The 18114-nt window shown below is 37.1% G+C and overlaps 1 protein-coding gene across 1 annotated transcript in view; it reads left to right on the top strand.

Annotated features, from left to right (window-relative positions):
• The first annotated feature begins 580 nt into the window (after nt 1–580).
• LOC132129627 (PDZ domain-containing protein 4-like) overlaps nt 581–18114 on the top strand; it is a 30790-nt gene continuing 13256 nt past the window's right edge. Inside the window, exon 1 of the mRNA XM_059541266.1 lies at nt 581–689. Within this exon, the coding sequence (XP_059397249.1) occupies nt 630–689 (60 nt within the window). The 5' untranslated portion in view covers nt 581–629. The remainder of the gene's footprint in view (nt 690–18114) is intronic.

Consider the following 18114-nt stretch of genomic DNA (forward strand, 5'->3'; position numbering starts at 1 on the left):
CTTCCTTTAAGGTCTCACTTGACCTCACAATTATCCTTCCATCGTTTTGCAATAAAACACACAACATGGAACGTAACGCAACCACGTACATGCAGCATTTACTGATTTAGGAGTAATTTGGATGTAGTCCCAGAAAAGCGCTGGTGGAATTGGCCTTGATAAAAGCGTGAGAGCAAACACAGAAGGGTAATTTCATGCTGAATTCCCTGAATTAAGCACATCAATGGGGACAGGAACAAAAGAAGTGCTGTACTTCAACATTTCACTTCAAGCACAAATGGACTTTTTTACATACTGGAATTAATTAGTTTTCACACTCCCCAATAGACTTGAGAAATGAGAGTTTGGACTTCTTGTACAGAAGAGTTTTTTAGTTAGGTACGATGAAATGGACTGTTTTAAAAGCAGGAAGCCATGAGAAATATTTGTGCATGTGTCTCTGAACCAGAACTGCTTTGAACTAAACAGTTCTCCTACTGAAGACCCAAATACATTCACTGAACTCATTGGACTTAGCCCAGCTGTCACTGGGGATCTGGGATATGCTGCTTGGCTGAAGAAGCACATTGCTCTGAGTAGGTGATCTGAGAAGGTTCGTGGCCTGAAGGTGTCAGGGTTCAGACGTCAGGATGGGGTGTAACATGTGCCTGGTGCAGAAGCCCGAGGAGCAGTACAGGGTCATGTTCCAGGTAAGAAATCAACCTAAAGCCATTTCATATCTGTCCAAAACTTGAAACTTGCTCTGAATGGCCTGATATACATTTCACTTATATTCTTTTCTCCCACTCTTTTCTTTGATCAGATTTTTTGCTTAGCTTTTGCTAATAAACACGGATTTAAATCAAGGCTATTCAATTAGCTTAATTTGAGGGCCGGATCATCAAATTGAAATTTTGAAGGTGACCAAGGGGGTAGGGCATGGGGGGAGCCAATTAAAGCCTATAAAATTCGACATTTAAGTTTAAATGCATATTCAGCAGTAAAATGAGCTGATATTACCAACAGTTAACATCTATAAAATGTTAACATCTAATTGTTGTAGGGTTAAAGTATGTTCAAGTTAAGTTCAAGTTGAGCTTCATTGTCATTCCGAAACGTGTGTGTACAGTACATATACTGGGACGAAATGTCGTGCCTCACAGGACCACGGTGCTACATAAATACAGACATTCCTACACATCTCAAGCTATACTCCATTTAATAAACATCTTTGTCTATTGTCTGCTGTATTTCTGTCCAGAAGCTATGATCAGTAACAATGTCTTTTATACTTGATTAATCTAGAGTTCCTGATATCTCTTATACCTGTCATACAGGGCATCTGTTGTTGTTGTTGTGGTCTCCGGTAGATTGTTGTTGTTGTGTTTCTTTTTCGGCTGTGAAACAACAGGTGACCTGTGTGACCTGTGCGTAACCAAACCTGTAACATGCTAAAAAAATAATAAAAAAAATAAAAATAAAAAAACCACTTAGCAACTGCATAGCAAAGCCCTGGAAACACAGCCACTGTGAAAAAGGAAGTGTACCTAATTGTATCAATGTGTGCATTAAATGTGCACTTATTGTCTATTTCAAATCACATGTCTAATTACAATATATTTAAATAAATTACAAGTTTCATTAGAAATGCAAAGTATATTTTAGCTCATCATAAATGATTGTCAGTACATTCAGCATTTTTATACAAATATTATATATGTAATATAAATTTAAACTGTAATACCTTTTAATTTAATTGTAAATTGTAAAGTATATATCTTTTACACAAGGCACAACAACACCTTAGCATCACGGCAAGTTCTGCGGAGGGCAAACACAATCTACTGTAAGGCCTGTTCACATCAACACAAGCGTTTAGCATGAAAATTAAAAACTATGGCAAAAAGACTGAATAATAATATACTTTTCCACTCCGGATGTTGTTTTGATGTGTGCAGGCTCATGGGCATAACTTGACATTTGACGTTGGGGGAGTCAGACCGAGCCAATCACTTCAGTCAGTCACACTTTTAAACACATTTCAGCTTTTCTATAGTAAACCTACAAATTAATTGTTAGCAACATTATCATTATATGCATATTTACGTTAAGAACTTTTAGCAAGGCCTCCTGGTTCCATCGCAAGCAACACCCATGAACAGCCTTTAGTCTGATGTTTGCAGTCTCTCATGTCTCTCTCATAATCACGTCCCCACAGGTTTGGCTTCTCTGCCAGTGTTTGCAGCAAACGGCTTGTTTTGGGTTTGTTTGTCTTAGTTTAATAAGATTTAATGAGCTTATTTAGTCCAGCTTCCTGCGGGCATCAAGACACTTATGCCAATCAAAACATTTAATTTTCACAAAACTTCAAAAAGGTATCCGTGGCTTTGATTTACAACTGTCCTGGGCTTTTAAATATTTAACTTGGCTAGTAAAAAATTCACAATAAAGACAAGCAATGAACTTTTGAATCATTGGGGTGACCAGGAAAGCCATTGATACTGTATATAACATGTTTTCTGATCTGCAATTCATGCACATACTTATAAATGATTATGTTGCGGAGTACTTTTAAATGAAAAATGTATTGTTACATACAGACAATTTACATACAATTTATGGGTGAGATGGCAGCTTGCATGTATCATAGCTAGAAAATCTTGTTGATAAGAGACCACCAGTGGGGTGACATTAAAGCAGACTTGAACTTGAACTTGAAAGCCAATTAGCAGAACAACCCAACCTTTAGCGCTTACAAGCTGCACAGAGAGAGAGGGGGTGCAACTATGGAATCAATAACATCATAATTATTTATGCATACAGATTATTGATTGCAATTTATTTAATTGGGGGGAGGGGGGTACTGTTTTATCTCAACAAAAACAACTACACATATTTTTAAATGTGTATTTGTGTGTGTGTGTGTGTGTGTGTGTGTGTGTGTGTGTGTGTGTATGTATATCTATATATAGATTATAGGGAAATGATTTTTTTATATCTGATGCTGCTATTATTGTGGCTGTTCTGAGGAATATGCAGTACTAGAACTCATAGGTATTTTTCTTAGAAAATTGGCAAAAAGGTCTAAATCCATAATGGACCTGCATCTGGCGAAGAGAAAAGGAAATTAGCCTTAGACATTCGACAAAGGTCAAAATAAATGAGGAAGAGTGTTGTGAAAAATGCAACACCATAATTGCAGACATTCTTTCGAGACGTCAGCTAGGTTAAAAGGAGCAATTTGCTGTGATTTTTTTACTTCAGAGGTTTTGTAAGCAAAACACAGTCATGTTCAATTCAGACGAGATTGAAATCACAAATGATGTTTGTGACCTTCACTGGAGAAACTAGTCCCGCATGAATAAAGCTTTTCTCTCTCAGTGCAGACTTACAAGAGTTACATGAGAAAAAATAAAATCTTTGCCATCATGGTGTGGTAATTGAGCAATTTTAAAAAGACCACAAATTGACCCCACTTACATGTACAAATAACTAGTCTTGAGGTAAACAGTTTACAAATTAACCCACAAAAAAAAAGAAGAAAACTTGTATTTAAAGGTACAAACATTTATTATTCATACTTTACAGGCAATAAAACATAACTCTACCAATTACCAAAAATAGATAAAAACCCCTTATATATATATATATATAGGGGCACAGGGGCACACCTGACTCGTCACAATATATATATATATATAAATTAATCTTGCCTTGCAATCTGCTAAGTTCAGTCTTAATAAGGCAATTCATCTAATAAGGCATGTTATTTATGTTATTGTGAAAATTCATCCATATACAGTATATTATTTTTTCTCTTTTTTTTTTTGTTAATCAAAATGTCAACCGCTCTGTAATGAAGTATACATGACTTCTCCAATCTTTTAATGCAGTTAAACCACATCCCTTTCTTACAATTGGCTGCAAGCTCGCAAAAAGATCTGCCACCATCCAATTGACAACAGCTGAATCTTAAAAATCATGCTGAAAAAAAATCATATACTGTATATGAATTTTCACAGTAAGATAAATAACATGCCTTATTAGATGAATTGCTTTATTTAGACTGAACTTAAAAATACCCCAAAAAATGCAGCAAATGACACATATTCCAGGTCACTCACTATTCAGGCTTCTGCTTAAACCATGGACCCCTAAAAAAAACTGAAAAGCAAGAGAATGTCATGTCAACAAGACATGAGGCTGATGACAGGATAAGAATGAGAAGAATACATTACAACAAAGAGCTGTTTGGACTCCATTACTGTTGGAATCAGATGGAGAGATGAAGGATAGATAGATAGCTTTTTCTTTAGATGGTTGCCCTCATATGACGACAGTAATTGATTTCTACGCATCACAAAGCAGGAGTGAATTGGTGGACCTTAGTGGCTCCTCAGGACCCGACGGGACCCTCCAGGGCAGTGCCTGACGGTAACGCTCACAGTCTCTGTTGAGTTTCACCTCAGTTTCATCTCACCGCAATTTCCAGATTCAACGTTTGTTGGACTTTTGACTTGTCAAAGAAATGATACATGATCAAATATCAACATGATAACTCTCAATGTCTCCACAACTCGCAGAGACTGAGCAAAAAACACTGATAGAGAAGATATAACTGCATGACAGACTAGATTCTCAGTTAACTGATGAAATATCAGTGCTTGCTACACAGCAAAAAATAGCTGTGACCGTATTTAAAGCAGCTGTATCTATAAACAGATGCAATAAAAAAATAATAATTCAAGAAATACGACCATTCAGTATGCAAATATTACAATGGCATCTTTGCTATTAGTTAGATTATGAATGGTGTTAAAGTTAAATGTGAACATGCAAATGTTAAGTAGTTTGAGTTGAATTAAGTGCACTTTGGAGAAGAGGAATTTCAATATAGTGCTTCCTTTTAAGCACTGTAAAATAATTTAACACACACACATACACACACACACACACACACACACACACACAGATTATTCACTTATTCTCAGAAATAAAACCATCCAAGCAGTTTTCACCAAAACATGCCGTCCAAGTCTCTTGCTGCTTCCAATGTCTTTTACAGCCTTTCCTGAGATGCACATTGCTAAAAGACCCTGCAAATTAAACTTAATTAGTCGACTTAATTCTCTTTAGTCCATCCAGTCACAGAAATCTTGTGCTCTTTAACCTCAACCAAGTTAAAGAGCTTCGAAAACCAGCATCAACCAACAAAAATAAATATTTGTGTGGAATCTGTGATACAAGTTATTATTTTATGCTTGGAAATTCCAAAAGAACAGGATTTAAAGCATTCTAAAATAGAAGTAGAAATGATTTAGTCACTTTTGATCAATTTAATGATTCCTTGCTGAATTAAAGGGTTAATTTCATAAAATAAAATAAAAACTCACTGTCCATAGTCTTTTGTACGGTAGTGTAATTATAAGAGAGAAAAGACCGACCCCAGACATAAGCCTCTCATTATGTTAAGCTTGTGTAGAGCACAAAAAAAAAAATAAAATAAATACAAAAATATAAATAAATAACGATTAGCCAAATAAAAAAAAAAATTAAGTGTTCAAAGAATTATGGGTTATAAAATGCATTTACTCTAAATTCAAATTATATTTTACCATCATACAAAATCCATTTTGACTCTCCAAACGTGACCTTGCTGTTTTTCCAGTGTGTGCCACAAAGCCATTTCCACATTGCAGATATGATAACAGACACATAATAGAAGAGATCCACACACAAATCCCCTCAAAGCAGGAGAGTATGTTTATCTGATGTGGGGGTTCAGTTTTTCTCAATATACTGAGGCACATGTGTAGCTTCCAACCGCAGAATAAACACTCGTGCTATCCAGCACCCTATCAATCATTCTGAGCGCCCCCCCCCCCCTCTCTATCTTTGAGGTGCATTGCAATGGGATGCTGTAACTATGGCAACCAGACTCATTAAGCAAGCAGAATGAGTGGTCTTACACTGGTTTTTAATGTGTAGTGCTTTAGTATTAATGAACATATGGCACAAATAATTACTTCAAAAGATCAAAGAATCACTCTGCTTCCATCGAACACACACACATAGCTCCGCACCTCCTCTTGGCCACACCCTTTCTTTCTTTCTGTCTGTCTCGTCGTGCCAGACGTATCCTCACATCTCGTCTTCTCTCTAGGCCTATCAAAAGGGTTTTCTTTAAAGTTACATTAATCTTTTACCAGCAACAAGAGTTGTGGAATAGCAGGAGAAAGCCACGCGTTAGCATTCCCATTCTTCTCAGAGGCAGTTGCTGAACCATTGCAGGAGCCTCCATTAATATTTCATTTGAAATCTGCTGTCTTTACTACTTACGGGACACAAAACTTCCTAATCTGTAAGTACCATGTGTACAATGATTTTACAGCCACAGGAAATCTATACTATATAATAAAATTAAACAAAAATAATAATAATAATAATACAAATAAATGCTAGTTATGAATGGCCTTCAATGAGAGAAAAAAATGCTTTTCAAAACCAGTAGTTATGGTATCTACTAGGGATGTGCCCAGATCCAAATACAGTATTCAGAAAGGTAATGACGAGTACTACGGCAACCCTAAAGGGAATAAATATGAGATATAGGAGAAAAATATATTTCAGTGCTTTCTCTTTTTCACAATTATATAGTTGGGTAATTATCTTGTATATAAATTGCGAGCATCAGGGAGACGTTTTTAACATGCGGGACATTGAAATCACTTATGAATGCGCATTTGCTTTTTACTTTAACTTTCGAGATTCATGATCACACGTAGCCTACTCTACTACGGAGCGGCACTACTTACCACACAGTTCACAAGATTAGATGTTTGTCAGTGGTGCTCAGGATCTGCAAATCATTCACCATCATCCTATCAGTCATCTTTCCTTACTCTGTTTTTGTGGTAAGTGAAATGGTATGTATTGTAATGTAACAGGCAACTGCTAGCAAGCGGCTAACCATGTCCCTTTAGGTGCTCCGTAGAACGCATTATTCATTTTCCGTGCCTTTCTGAATTCGGATTCACTATTTGGGCACATTCCTAGTCTACCAACCCAGGGGCTTATTGGGCCATGCTGACCAGAAAACCTTCACCCCTTAGTGGTTTTTGCTAAATCAAGCATTAAATTTACTATTGTTTGTATTGAGGCTTGCTGCACTTTTCTCTCAATAGCAAAGAACATACATGACAGCAGTGAGAAAACAGTTAAGAAAGCATCTTATCATAACAATGTGGATATATTTGGACTAGCTCTGCCATTTGGCAGTACAGTCAAGTCATGTCTCATTTGTTTACATTTATTTATATAGCACGGTCACATTTATTTATATAGCACTTTATACAATAGATTGCTTTAAAGCAAGCATTTTTACAGTATTAAACATGCAAAACAGTGTCAGTGTTTTCCAGCATGTTCATGATGTTTCTCATGGACATTTGACCTTGACAGACTGAGCAGAAGAAATAAACCAGAGAGGATTTGCTTTGTCAAAGAAGGCCGAGCCTGAGAGCCACACCTAACCTGTTATATAATCGCCATGGATTATGTTAGTTTGAAGGCATTTTTACAGGCCTGCAGCAAACTTTTCCAGAAAGTTTACTTTGGCAAGCTGTCTCTAACTCCTGATATAAACTCCAAACATACCTTGTTTTGGATAGATTTTGTCATAAATGATGTCACACCTGGTTGTTCATTAAATAAGCTTGAAGTATATAGGGACCTTTAGCACAAATCAAGCGTAACGTTAGCTCTGGCAGGTCATGTCAGTCAAGCTTGCATCATCTTGCAGCTGAGCCACATCTACCTATAGGAATATGACACCTACTTACCTATATAAGGTCCATTCAGTATTATTCAGCAGGTTATTGCTTTGCTCAGGAGCTAATTGCCCTCCTACATCCCCAGCTCCTCCTTTTTCCACATTCGGGAATTGACTTTCTGATATTCCTTGTTGAGTCAGACTCCTTTATCCAGAATTATTTTGTGATATTAAATTGTCATTAAGCACATTTACGATATCTGCCACATTTATGTTGGTTCTGTTCACCATAAGGAGGTTATCGCTGCTCTTCCTACTCTCAGCTTTTTTTAGCAGGGTCATACCATTTAGCTCCATAGACTGTACACAAATTTGCGATCGCCTCAGAGTCAGTACTCTTAAATTTCATGTGAAAACGGCGGCAGACTTGTCTCCTCTCCGTCTTTCAGCGCGCTCTTCAATCTGCAGACCGCGGCGGAGCAGCACGAGTGGACTCCGGACAATCCGTTCACCGCTCATCACACACATTTTTTTAATGCACAAACAGTCTGACAATGTAACGAACGCACACACAAACAGAGAGATCCAGTTGCAGTGTTTTAATAGGGGAATCCAAAATCATAATCCAATCAGGCAAAAGGTCAATATCAGAAAGGAAGTCCAAAACAAGAAACACGAAAAACACTAGGGAACACGAAAAAGCAGGGTGACATAAACCAAGGGCTACATGAAACTGATAGAAACACACAGGCTATATATCGACAGGTGAAAATGATGAAAGTGGGAACAGATGAGTGCAATTAACAGTGATGAATCGGACAAAGGCTTGTGGGAAATGTAGTGCCTGCAGTGGGGTGACTATATGGGGAAGTGAGACCACTAGTGGACACCCAGGGAAACACAGACCAGACACTGTGTCAGACAACAGACAACAGTTCTCCACACAGAGATCTGATCTCACCATCATCGAATCTGTCTGTGATTGCATGAAGAAACAGATTAAACTGAGACGATGAAACTAAAAATACTAATGTGCCCAAGATTTTACGCAGCACTGTACATACAGTAATTCACAGAACTGATTAAAGGCAGTGACAGACAGCACTCATCTTAACTAAATATCAGAGTGATTGACAGAGATACTGTAGAAACATTATGTGTGCTTTTGTATTAAATAATGACCCAGATCATGAAATACATTTATTAGCCTTAGAGTAAGGGAAGCACAACTTGGGAAATGAGAGCATCCAATGAGGGTGTGAAAGCTATGGATTTATTTTAAATATTTTGTAATGTTCTTTAATGTTATCAATAGGTTTTTTTTATATCGGTTCTGGCACTGTTTAGGCACCGGTACCGTTTTAAAAGTATCGAAATGGCACCTGTATCGTAAAAAACCAAATCGACGCCCAACCCTACTCATAATTTATTTATTTATTTATTTATTTTGACTGTGAACAAATATTCAGATCTGTCTGTGCTCATACAGTATACAGCTACTGTTGAGGAAATTTCAGTTGCACACTGCATGCACACCCTAACGTACATGAAAAAAAACAAAGAATACCTTAGACTTTACAATTTCAGCCTGACAGATAATAAACGACAAAATGACATTGAAAGTCATATCAGAATATTGGCAACAGCAACAGTAGAGAAACATGCTAAAACACTCAGAAATTATTAGCACTGCATAGCAATCATCCACAACACCCTATCACTGTTGTGTGACTTCTGCAGCTCAAATCTTCTTAGAAAACATAAAAGTCAACTTGGAGCCGTTTCATCCTTTTGCATAATTTAGGTGTAAGGAATTCCCCAGACCTCTGAGCACACACACACACACACACACACACACCTGTATGCAGACGGCACATTTGTAGCAGATCATATCACAGGAACGTGTTAATGAGGGTTTAGCACTATGTGTGTCTAATTAATCCCAGTAGAATTAATCGTCAGGGAAGGGATCAAGATCTACTCAATATGGAAATGAGTGTGAACAGTGAGTTCATCCTTCACCTCATCAGTATGTGCACCTACAGGTGTATCAGACATGCGGGTATGTACAGGATAAATGAGAGGATCAGAGGTCAAGTCAAAGGACTGCAATACAGATGATCTATTTGCAATAAGTTATGAACCTCCTTAAAAATCATTCAAAATGGTAAATGAGCAAGAATGTCAATGTAAATATATTAATGCAATCCAAAAAAAAATAAAAGTAAAAATATAGAAATAAAATAAAAGTTTAAACTTACAAAAGAGTCATTTTTGAGAGTCAAGACCCTAAAGGCAAAAACCAACCTAGGCTTATAGGAAAAAGATGCTTTTAGCTTAATTTGTGCAAAATGATATTACATTGCTTTTTAACAGCACTTTCAAAGTGAAATGTCCAGTAAGTGTTAACAGTATGTTCAGTTTTATCCAAAACAGATGAATGGGGTAATATTTTACAACATTGGTTATTGTATGTATTGCTGAAATAAAATGGTAAGTGGTGCTTAAACACTAAAACTATAATGCCTAACAATAATGTACCACCTACACTAATCCCTACCCTAACCCTAAATAATATTGGTAACAAAAGCAATCTGGAAATAAAAAGGCATTTGCTGGAGCAACCATGCTATTTTACCTTGCTTCTACCTTGCTTCTACAAGCCTTTGAGCTGTCAAGTATCATAACATTCAATGGAGTGGTACCTGAGCGCTCCTCATCTAAAATGCAATAATGCACCAGGTGCGCAACCAAGCAAGTTAACTATGCCAGAAAATCATGCATATGTTTGTTAATAAATAATCCTCCCCTGTAATAATATTTTTTTGAGAATATGAACAAAAGATGTTGGTGTTTTACTGCCACTAGAGTTCACTTCAGCAGAAAATGCAGTGAATTGTATCTGCGTGAATTTCTGGTGGTTTGTAAAAATGTAGGTAGAGGCAGGTTTTTTCAACAAGCCTAGGTTGCCAAACACTATTATAATCAACTAATTTATTCAAATCTCTCCGGTAAGCAGGAGCGCTATTATCAAGATACTAACTCATGCAAGATTTGTATTTGCTGCAAAAAAGGTAAATGTTAGGTTTATGCAAGACTCCAAATATACAGTTACCAGACAACCTCAAGTGACTTCACAGAATGGTTTCCATTTTATAATTTCCCTTTATTTGTGTGAAACATATCACTGACTGCCTAAGAAGAGTACATTACTTTTCAAACAAAATAATGTTTAAGACAGCAAAGAGTAATAGTGAGAAATACAGAGGGAGGAGAGATGCAGATTAAACAGTGGAGATGTTTAGATTCCCTCGTGGTGTATGTGCTGAGAGACTACAAAATGAAACAATGAACCTCCATACAAACAAAAGCTGATTGAACAAACAATGCCTTCTGTAAAATCATCCAATTGGTTTGTTTTTCAAGAGGCTTCCATACATAACTTTGTATTTAATTTGAATAAGTTCATAGCAGCAGGCCCACAGTAGGAAAGGATTGCTCCACTTCATGGCGCTTCAGTAGATATGTATTCCCTTGACAAACTGTCTACAGGGTATGATATTAGTTCTGCATGGTTAATTTTTACATACAAAACAGCCACAGCTTTCATGTAAATGTTGCATGGGTAATAATAATAATATAATATATAGAGATGATTTAAGATGAATTTCTACAGAATGGAAATTAACCAATTCTCTAGTTTTATTTCAGAGATAAAGAGAAATGTTAGTGCAGCTACAGGTTTAATAATTCAACAACTGGTTTTAAAAAGGGCCGGTTCTAGACATTTGGAGGCCCTAGGCAAAATGTATGTTGGAGGCCCCCCTGCCACACCCTCCTCCCCTCCACCTTTTAGAATTCACGAGTTCACACTTACACATCAAATTAAATAGAGTAAAGATTATGCGTATTTGGCGAGCTGTCCGGGGGAGGGATCCGGGCTCTGAATTTTGGCCCGAACCAACCCCTGTTTGTGATAGAAATAATCTAGAACTGGATTGCATTGTATTTTGGATTGTGTTGTTTACATCCAATAAGAGATTATTAAAATCAAAGTGAGGAGATGAGGTGGTGAAGGGATACTGATAAACTGTCAGTGAGCAGAGGTAAGTCTGCAGTATATACCTCTTATCTCGTTGATTGGGTTGATTAACTGAATGTGCTCCACTCGCATTTAATAAGGTTTAATTATCTGAAGATGCTCCTCCTGAACTTTGTTAATAAAACATCATTAATTAAAAAGCACTTGAAACAAAAAAGATTCATAACCATTTTATTTATACAAAACCTGTTATAAGTATTTTTATATTTTTACTTAAATATGCATATTAATAACTTTAATTAAGTTAAACACACCAAAAAAAAAAAAGATGTTTTTGTCCCCCTCATTGCTTAATGTTCATTTAATGACAGGTTTTCTTTTATTAGTCAGGATTATTTTAAAATTGTTCAGTAATTTGTTCAGTAATTTCTTTATAGTAACACACTAACCCCTTATTTGGGATAATGAACAGTTTTGTTTTTGATAGACTAAATAGCCTATGTCATATTATGTTTTGTAGAGAAATAAATTTAATATGAATATACACAAATCAGCTGCTAGTGGAAGTGATAGAAATAAACTACTAAATAAAAAGTCTAGTTCGTTTCTTCGGCCGTAATCGGGTGTGCTTGTTCATTTATGCTTAAAATTATTTTCAATAAATATGGCAACAGTATTTATGATTGGAAAACGAAAAAAATGAGGTGTACATCTGCGTTTTAGAAGATATACAGACAGTTGAGGAAGCTGTTTTGAAACATAATAAACAATGCTCTTGCTCTTTGACTGACAAACTCTTTACTTTTTCTTTAACTTAGTTTGTTGACAGTCAGCGACTGACTAGGGCTGGAAATCGATTCCAAAGGAAAGGAACCGATTCCTTGATTCAGAAGCGTAAAGGAATCAAGATTTGATTCCACACGTGTAATCTATTCCATCGAGGAGAACCGACTCCTTTGTAAGATTCAGATCAACAGTTCATCATGAATTCGTCTCAGTGAAACAGTGACTGGAATTACGATTCATTTCCACGAACAGATTCTTTCGGACGGTTCGTAACGTATCTATTTTCTAACACAATTCTGCATTGTACGCTCAGATTCAAATTGTCAGAAGCGATTGTCCATCAACGGTGATCGCACTCTTTTGAACTCAGAATAACCGTCATATGACCTATCCCAAAACGACGCTGATTGTCAGGCTCAGTTTATTTTTATTTTTTTTACAATACATTACAATCACTTCAAAATAGATGATTATCTGCATGAGAGCTGCACTTTCTTTGCGTGCCTGCTAGAAGCCCCTGAAGGATGCGTTTGTTTCGGCGCCGTCAGATCTATTTGTAGTAAAGTTGGATCTCATTCATAAAACCGGTATGTAATCTCTTCATTCAAATATTCAGAGGGTGGGCGTGACTCAGGTTTAAATGGGGACATTAATTGGTTTTACTACAGGTGAATGACAATTGTTATATCCAATAGACAAACACAGCCTAGTATTTTGCTGCTCTTGATAGATACAGACGGTTGGTCTGGGAACGCCCCCGGGAACGCCCCGTCACGTGATGTGAATTTAGCCCGTGGGCGCCAATTGAAATACACGGGACAATCATGCCGAAGAGTTGTTGTGTCGTTTTCTGTACCTCCAATAAACTAACAAATTATGAATTGAAGTTCTACATCCTTCCTAATAAACATACAGAGCCGGAAAGGAGGTGAGAATGATCAAGGGAAGTTGTGGAATCCCAAGACTAATGTGTATGTGTGCAGTCAGCATTTCATCACAGGAAGGCTACGTTAACATTGTGTTCATTATTAACGTTATCAAAACTGAGTAAGGTTGTTTCAGAAAGTGGCATGCATATATAATTAGCCTTATCATTCTACCTGAAGCAAAACTATGTAACGTTAGCCTAGTGTCGAACCTAAACTCGCATGAAAACGTGTCTGCTAAGAGGTGTAGTCTACGTGATACGCCGTATACCCACTAGAAAAGGCCAAGGATTTCCGTATACTCACTTAAAAAAGCGCGATGATACGTCAAAACTAGGATTTGTGTCTGAACTTTTACACTTTCATTCATTAATTCACCCCGTCTGTGTTTGCGAAGCGATTGAATCGCGGATTCCAGTCACAAATGGAACTGGCAGAAAACGTCACGGAATTTGGCTATTTTTAAATGAATACATCTACAATAGGGCTGTAAAATGAATCAAATATCGATATGGACTAGTGTATATGAATATTAAAGTTAAAAGAGACTACGATTGTTCTACGTGTCTCTGGGAATGAGCGCTCAATATGTGCATTTTTGTCATTTAAATACACACAATGTTCGCAGTGTTTTCCCCCACGCCGACTCCGCCCTCACCACGCCCCCAACTATGACTAGATGCCGACTGTATGTATTGGTGGACAAGCATATAGGGATGATTTGGAGGCCCTGCCTCCAAGCCCGAGGCCCTAGGCAACTGCCTACTCCGCCCATAGGTAGCGCCGGCCCTGGTTTTAAAGGTACATGTGAGAATGTATCGTGCACCCAGCTCTGAGCAGTTGTATTTAGATAGTGTTTGCTCCGAGCCACTGTGAGACAAGAGTCCCAGGAGAACGAGCAGAGCATTAGTATGCTTCTCATCGCCTGCACACACTCAAACTCTGTTTGTGCTCCACAAAACATCTGTCAGTATGCCACAGTTACACATACATATGGAGGAATTATTGGGTCAGATTATTAACTAAAAGTCTTAAACCAAAACTAAAAATCTAAATTTGAAACTTAAAATCCAAATCGAAAATTAATTTGGTATTTAGGATTGGGCATTTGGTATTTAGGATAAGGCATTTTGTATTTAGGGTTGGGCATTTGGGGATTTAGGATTGGGAATTTGGTATTTAGGATTGGTCATTTAATCATTTAGCCATTTAGGATTGGGGATTTGGGGATTTAGGATTGGGCATTTGAAGATTTAGGATTGGGCATTTGAGGATTGAGGAGTGTATGCAAATTAGGAGGCGTGGCCCAAATACTGGAGGCTGGGTTTGAAATGGCTGGTGCACAGAGGCACCTTATGGACAGCAGAGGGAGCTCCCAGTGCTAAGGAGCACACTAACTTCAACTTAATGACAGCTTTGTAACATTTGTGGCCTCAAACACAAAGTCACCAGTGAAAGGAGTGATATCGGTCTGACGACGAGAAAGCAGCAGTCTCCGCAGTACGCCCGACCCCCAGGAAGTGCGTGCTTCTAAAAGACTTCACTTGTCTCCGTTGAATCCAATGGGGTCGCTGTGTCCATTTCTTTGATGGTCTATGGAATTTTCTCATGATTTACAAGTAGTTAAAAACATTAGAGATATTGTTATTAATCAGCTGGACAAAATATATAACACTAGCCTAGTGGTTTTTGGATATTTTTACTGCAAATATCATACAAATTGTAACTTTAATTACCATTTGAATGTAATTCCTCAAATAAAAGCCGGGGCCTTTAATTACCTGAACTGCAGAAGGTAACAGGCTTTTATTTGAAGCAGGCTTTTATTAGATGCAGGCCTTTATATTAAATTAAGCATTCCAGTGGACAGAGATCATAACATTAGCACAGAATCAATCACCAAAAGAATCAGTTCGGTTCAGACGCTCTGTGTGTCGTTCTGCTTCACACTGAATCACGCATGCACAGTATCATCAGCTCCTCGGTTCTCGAATCGGACGCGTCTGACAGAAACGGTTCTCGGTTCAGTGTACTTGTGATACGAAAACCGATGCAACCGGTTCTTGACTCGAGAACGAGAAACACTCCGGCAGTGTTCGTTATGTTCGTTATCTGGCTCTGCTGCACAAATCTTCCCCGGCCTTTATTTAAGACCGGCCTTAATTTGTCCATGTTGACCACGCCCCCGGCCACTATAAGAGGCCCGGCGTTTACTTGACTACCGGTTTTTATTTGAGTAATTACAGTAAATTCGATATTTTTATTTTTTTATTGAACTAAACCTGGCAAACCACCCTTAAAAATAGCTGCTGTTGAGCATTAACAAGATGGCCAATGTCTGTTTTATGCATTAAACATGAATTAAACAAAGGATTTCTATTTATTTTTTTCATTACTGATTTGATGAGAAATGAGCATCATAGTGATTGTTACATCATCGTAATTTTTGAATAAAACATAAAGTATATGATTCCTGTAATAAGCACTTTTTTTAAAAGTAAGCTAAGGTCTTTTTCACAACTCATTACAGTATTATTCTGTTAGCTTAGTAAAATGCATACTAAAGCTCTACGGAAATCAACTTTAATAACTGTTGATGCTGTTAATACTATCACTCATTTGACTCTTCGACATCTAGAAATTTCTAATGCTTATGCACGACTGCTCTTTGTAGATTTCAGCTCCGCTTTTAATACGCTTCAGCCGCAGTTACTCCTGGGTAAGCTTGTAAAAAGTAATGTCAACCCTTTTATCATTAAGTGGTTCTTTTCTTTTTTAACCAATCGTACTCAATATGTAAAAGTAAATAATACACTCTCTGATGTTAAATCTATTAGTATTGGTGCGCCTCAAGGTTGCGTATGCTCTCCTTTTTTGTTTACTCTTTATACAAATGACTGTCTTAGTATAAATAAGAATAATTATATTATCAAATACTCTGACGACACAGTGATATTGAGTCTCTTAGACAAAGATCATGATATATTAGTGTATCAGTCTGAAATTGAGAATTTTGTGTGGTGGTGTAATGTAAATCATCTTATCGTAAATGTATCAAAAACGAAGGAAATGATAATAGACCCAAAAAGATTAGGTGATTATAGCCCAGTAATCATCTATGATAACATCATTGAGCAGGTGGATACCTATAAGTATCTAGGTGTGGTCATTGATCGTTCATTTACTTGGAAAGCCCACATTGAGTACATTTGTTCAAAATTTCAACAACGCTTATATTTTTTGAGACGACTTAGGCTGTTTGGTGTAAATCAGAGAATTATGCAATTATTCTATTACGCTGTCTTAGGTAGTCTTTTGAATTATGGGATGCAAACTTGGTATGGCAATCTTTCGGTCCAATTAAAATCACAGCTTGCTCGTCTTGTAAAAATTGCAATGAAAGTTATGGGTGTAAGAGAGTACTCATCACTTCAATCAATTTACGAATCGTTGATTTTTAAAAATGCACAGACAATAGTGAGTGATTCAAGCCATGTTTTATTTCCAATGTATCAGCTTCTGCCATCAGGGAGACGGTATAGAGTCCCATTGTGTAAGAGCAACCGTTACAACAAGTCATTTATTCCTGTATCAATTAATATGTTAAATGGTAAGATGTAGTAATGTAGTCATGTTGAATCGGATCCATTTTTTTTTTTTTTTTTATTACATATATGGTGGAAAGAGGTGACTGTTGCTGCTGTTAATATTTTAGCTTTTTATTGGTTGTGTGTGTTTATGTGTATGTATGTATATGTTGTGAATCAATGCAGCTTGAGTCCAAGACAAATTTCCTTAAAAAGGACAATAAAGTATACAAACAAACAAACAAACAAATTCAATAAGTGTACAAAATGTTTGATCCAAAAACAAATGCAGCTTGAAGTAACATCAGCCAAAGGCTGAGAGACAATAAACTTGATTAAGACGCACCATGAAAAAGGTATGACAATAATCTGTCTGGTGTGGTGTATATTTCAAAACTCTTCATAAAATAACAGCAGTAACAAAATATAACAGTAGCATCTGTTCCCCTTATTAAAAATGCAGAGAGGAATTCATAAAATCAACATCCAACAAACACAAGACAAGAAAACAGACAAGAACAACATTGGACAAGAAATGTAATTATGAATTCAATACATAACACTTAAATATTATAATGCATTGTTAAATAAGATACAAATAAATGACAGTTTAATTATATTCATAAGTTGTATTTAATGACCCCCGAGACCCCCTGTAGCGCCAGTCGTGGTTAAAATGCCACTCATTAAGGAGATAGGAGCTAAGACAGTCTCTGTGTATCTCCCTCATCATGCGCTTTTTCCCTTCCCCCTGTTTTGTCTCTCTCTGTCTGTCACCTTCTTTGAACTTTCCCTTCCATCCCCCTTCTGTGCTGTACTCCAGCTACATGAGAAATACTGAAGACCATATAGCTGTTCCTCTGCAATCATTTATCTATCTCTGGAGGTGTAACCCTGCAGCCACAGGAGCGGACGTGCGGCTGGAGATGTAGTCCGCATTACGCCCGTCTGAATTAGCGTCTGGGGATGTGGTTGTGCCTCTGTGCTGGAGATGAGGACATCTCCTGTGTAATAAATCATCGC

The sequence above is a fragment of the Carassius carassius genome, chromosome 46 (assembly GCF_963082965.1).
Source record: "Carassius carassius chromosome 46, fCarCar2.1, whole genome shotgun sequence".
NCBI lineage: Eukaryota > Metazoa > Chordata > Actinopteri > Cypriniformes > Cyprinidae > Carassius > Carassius carassius.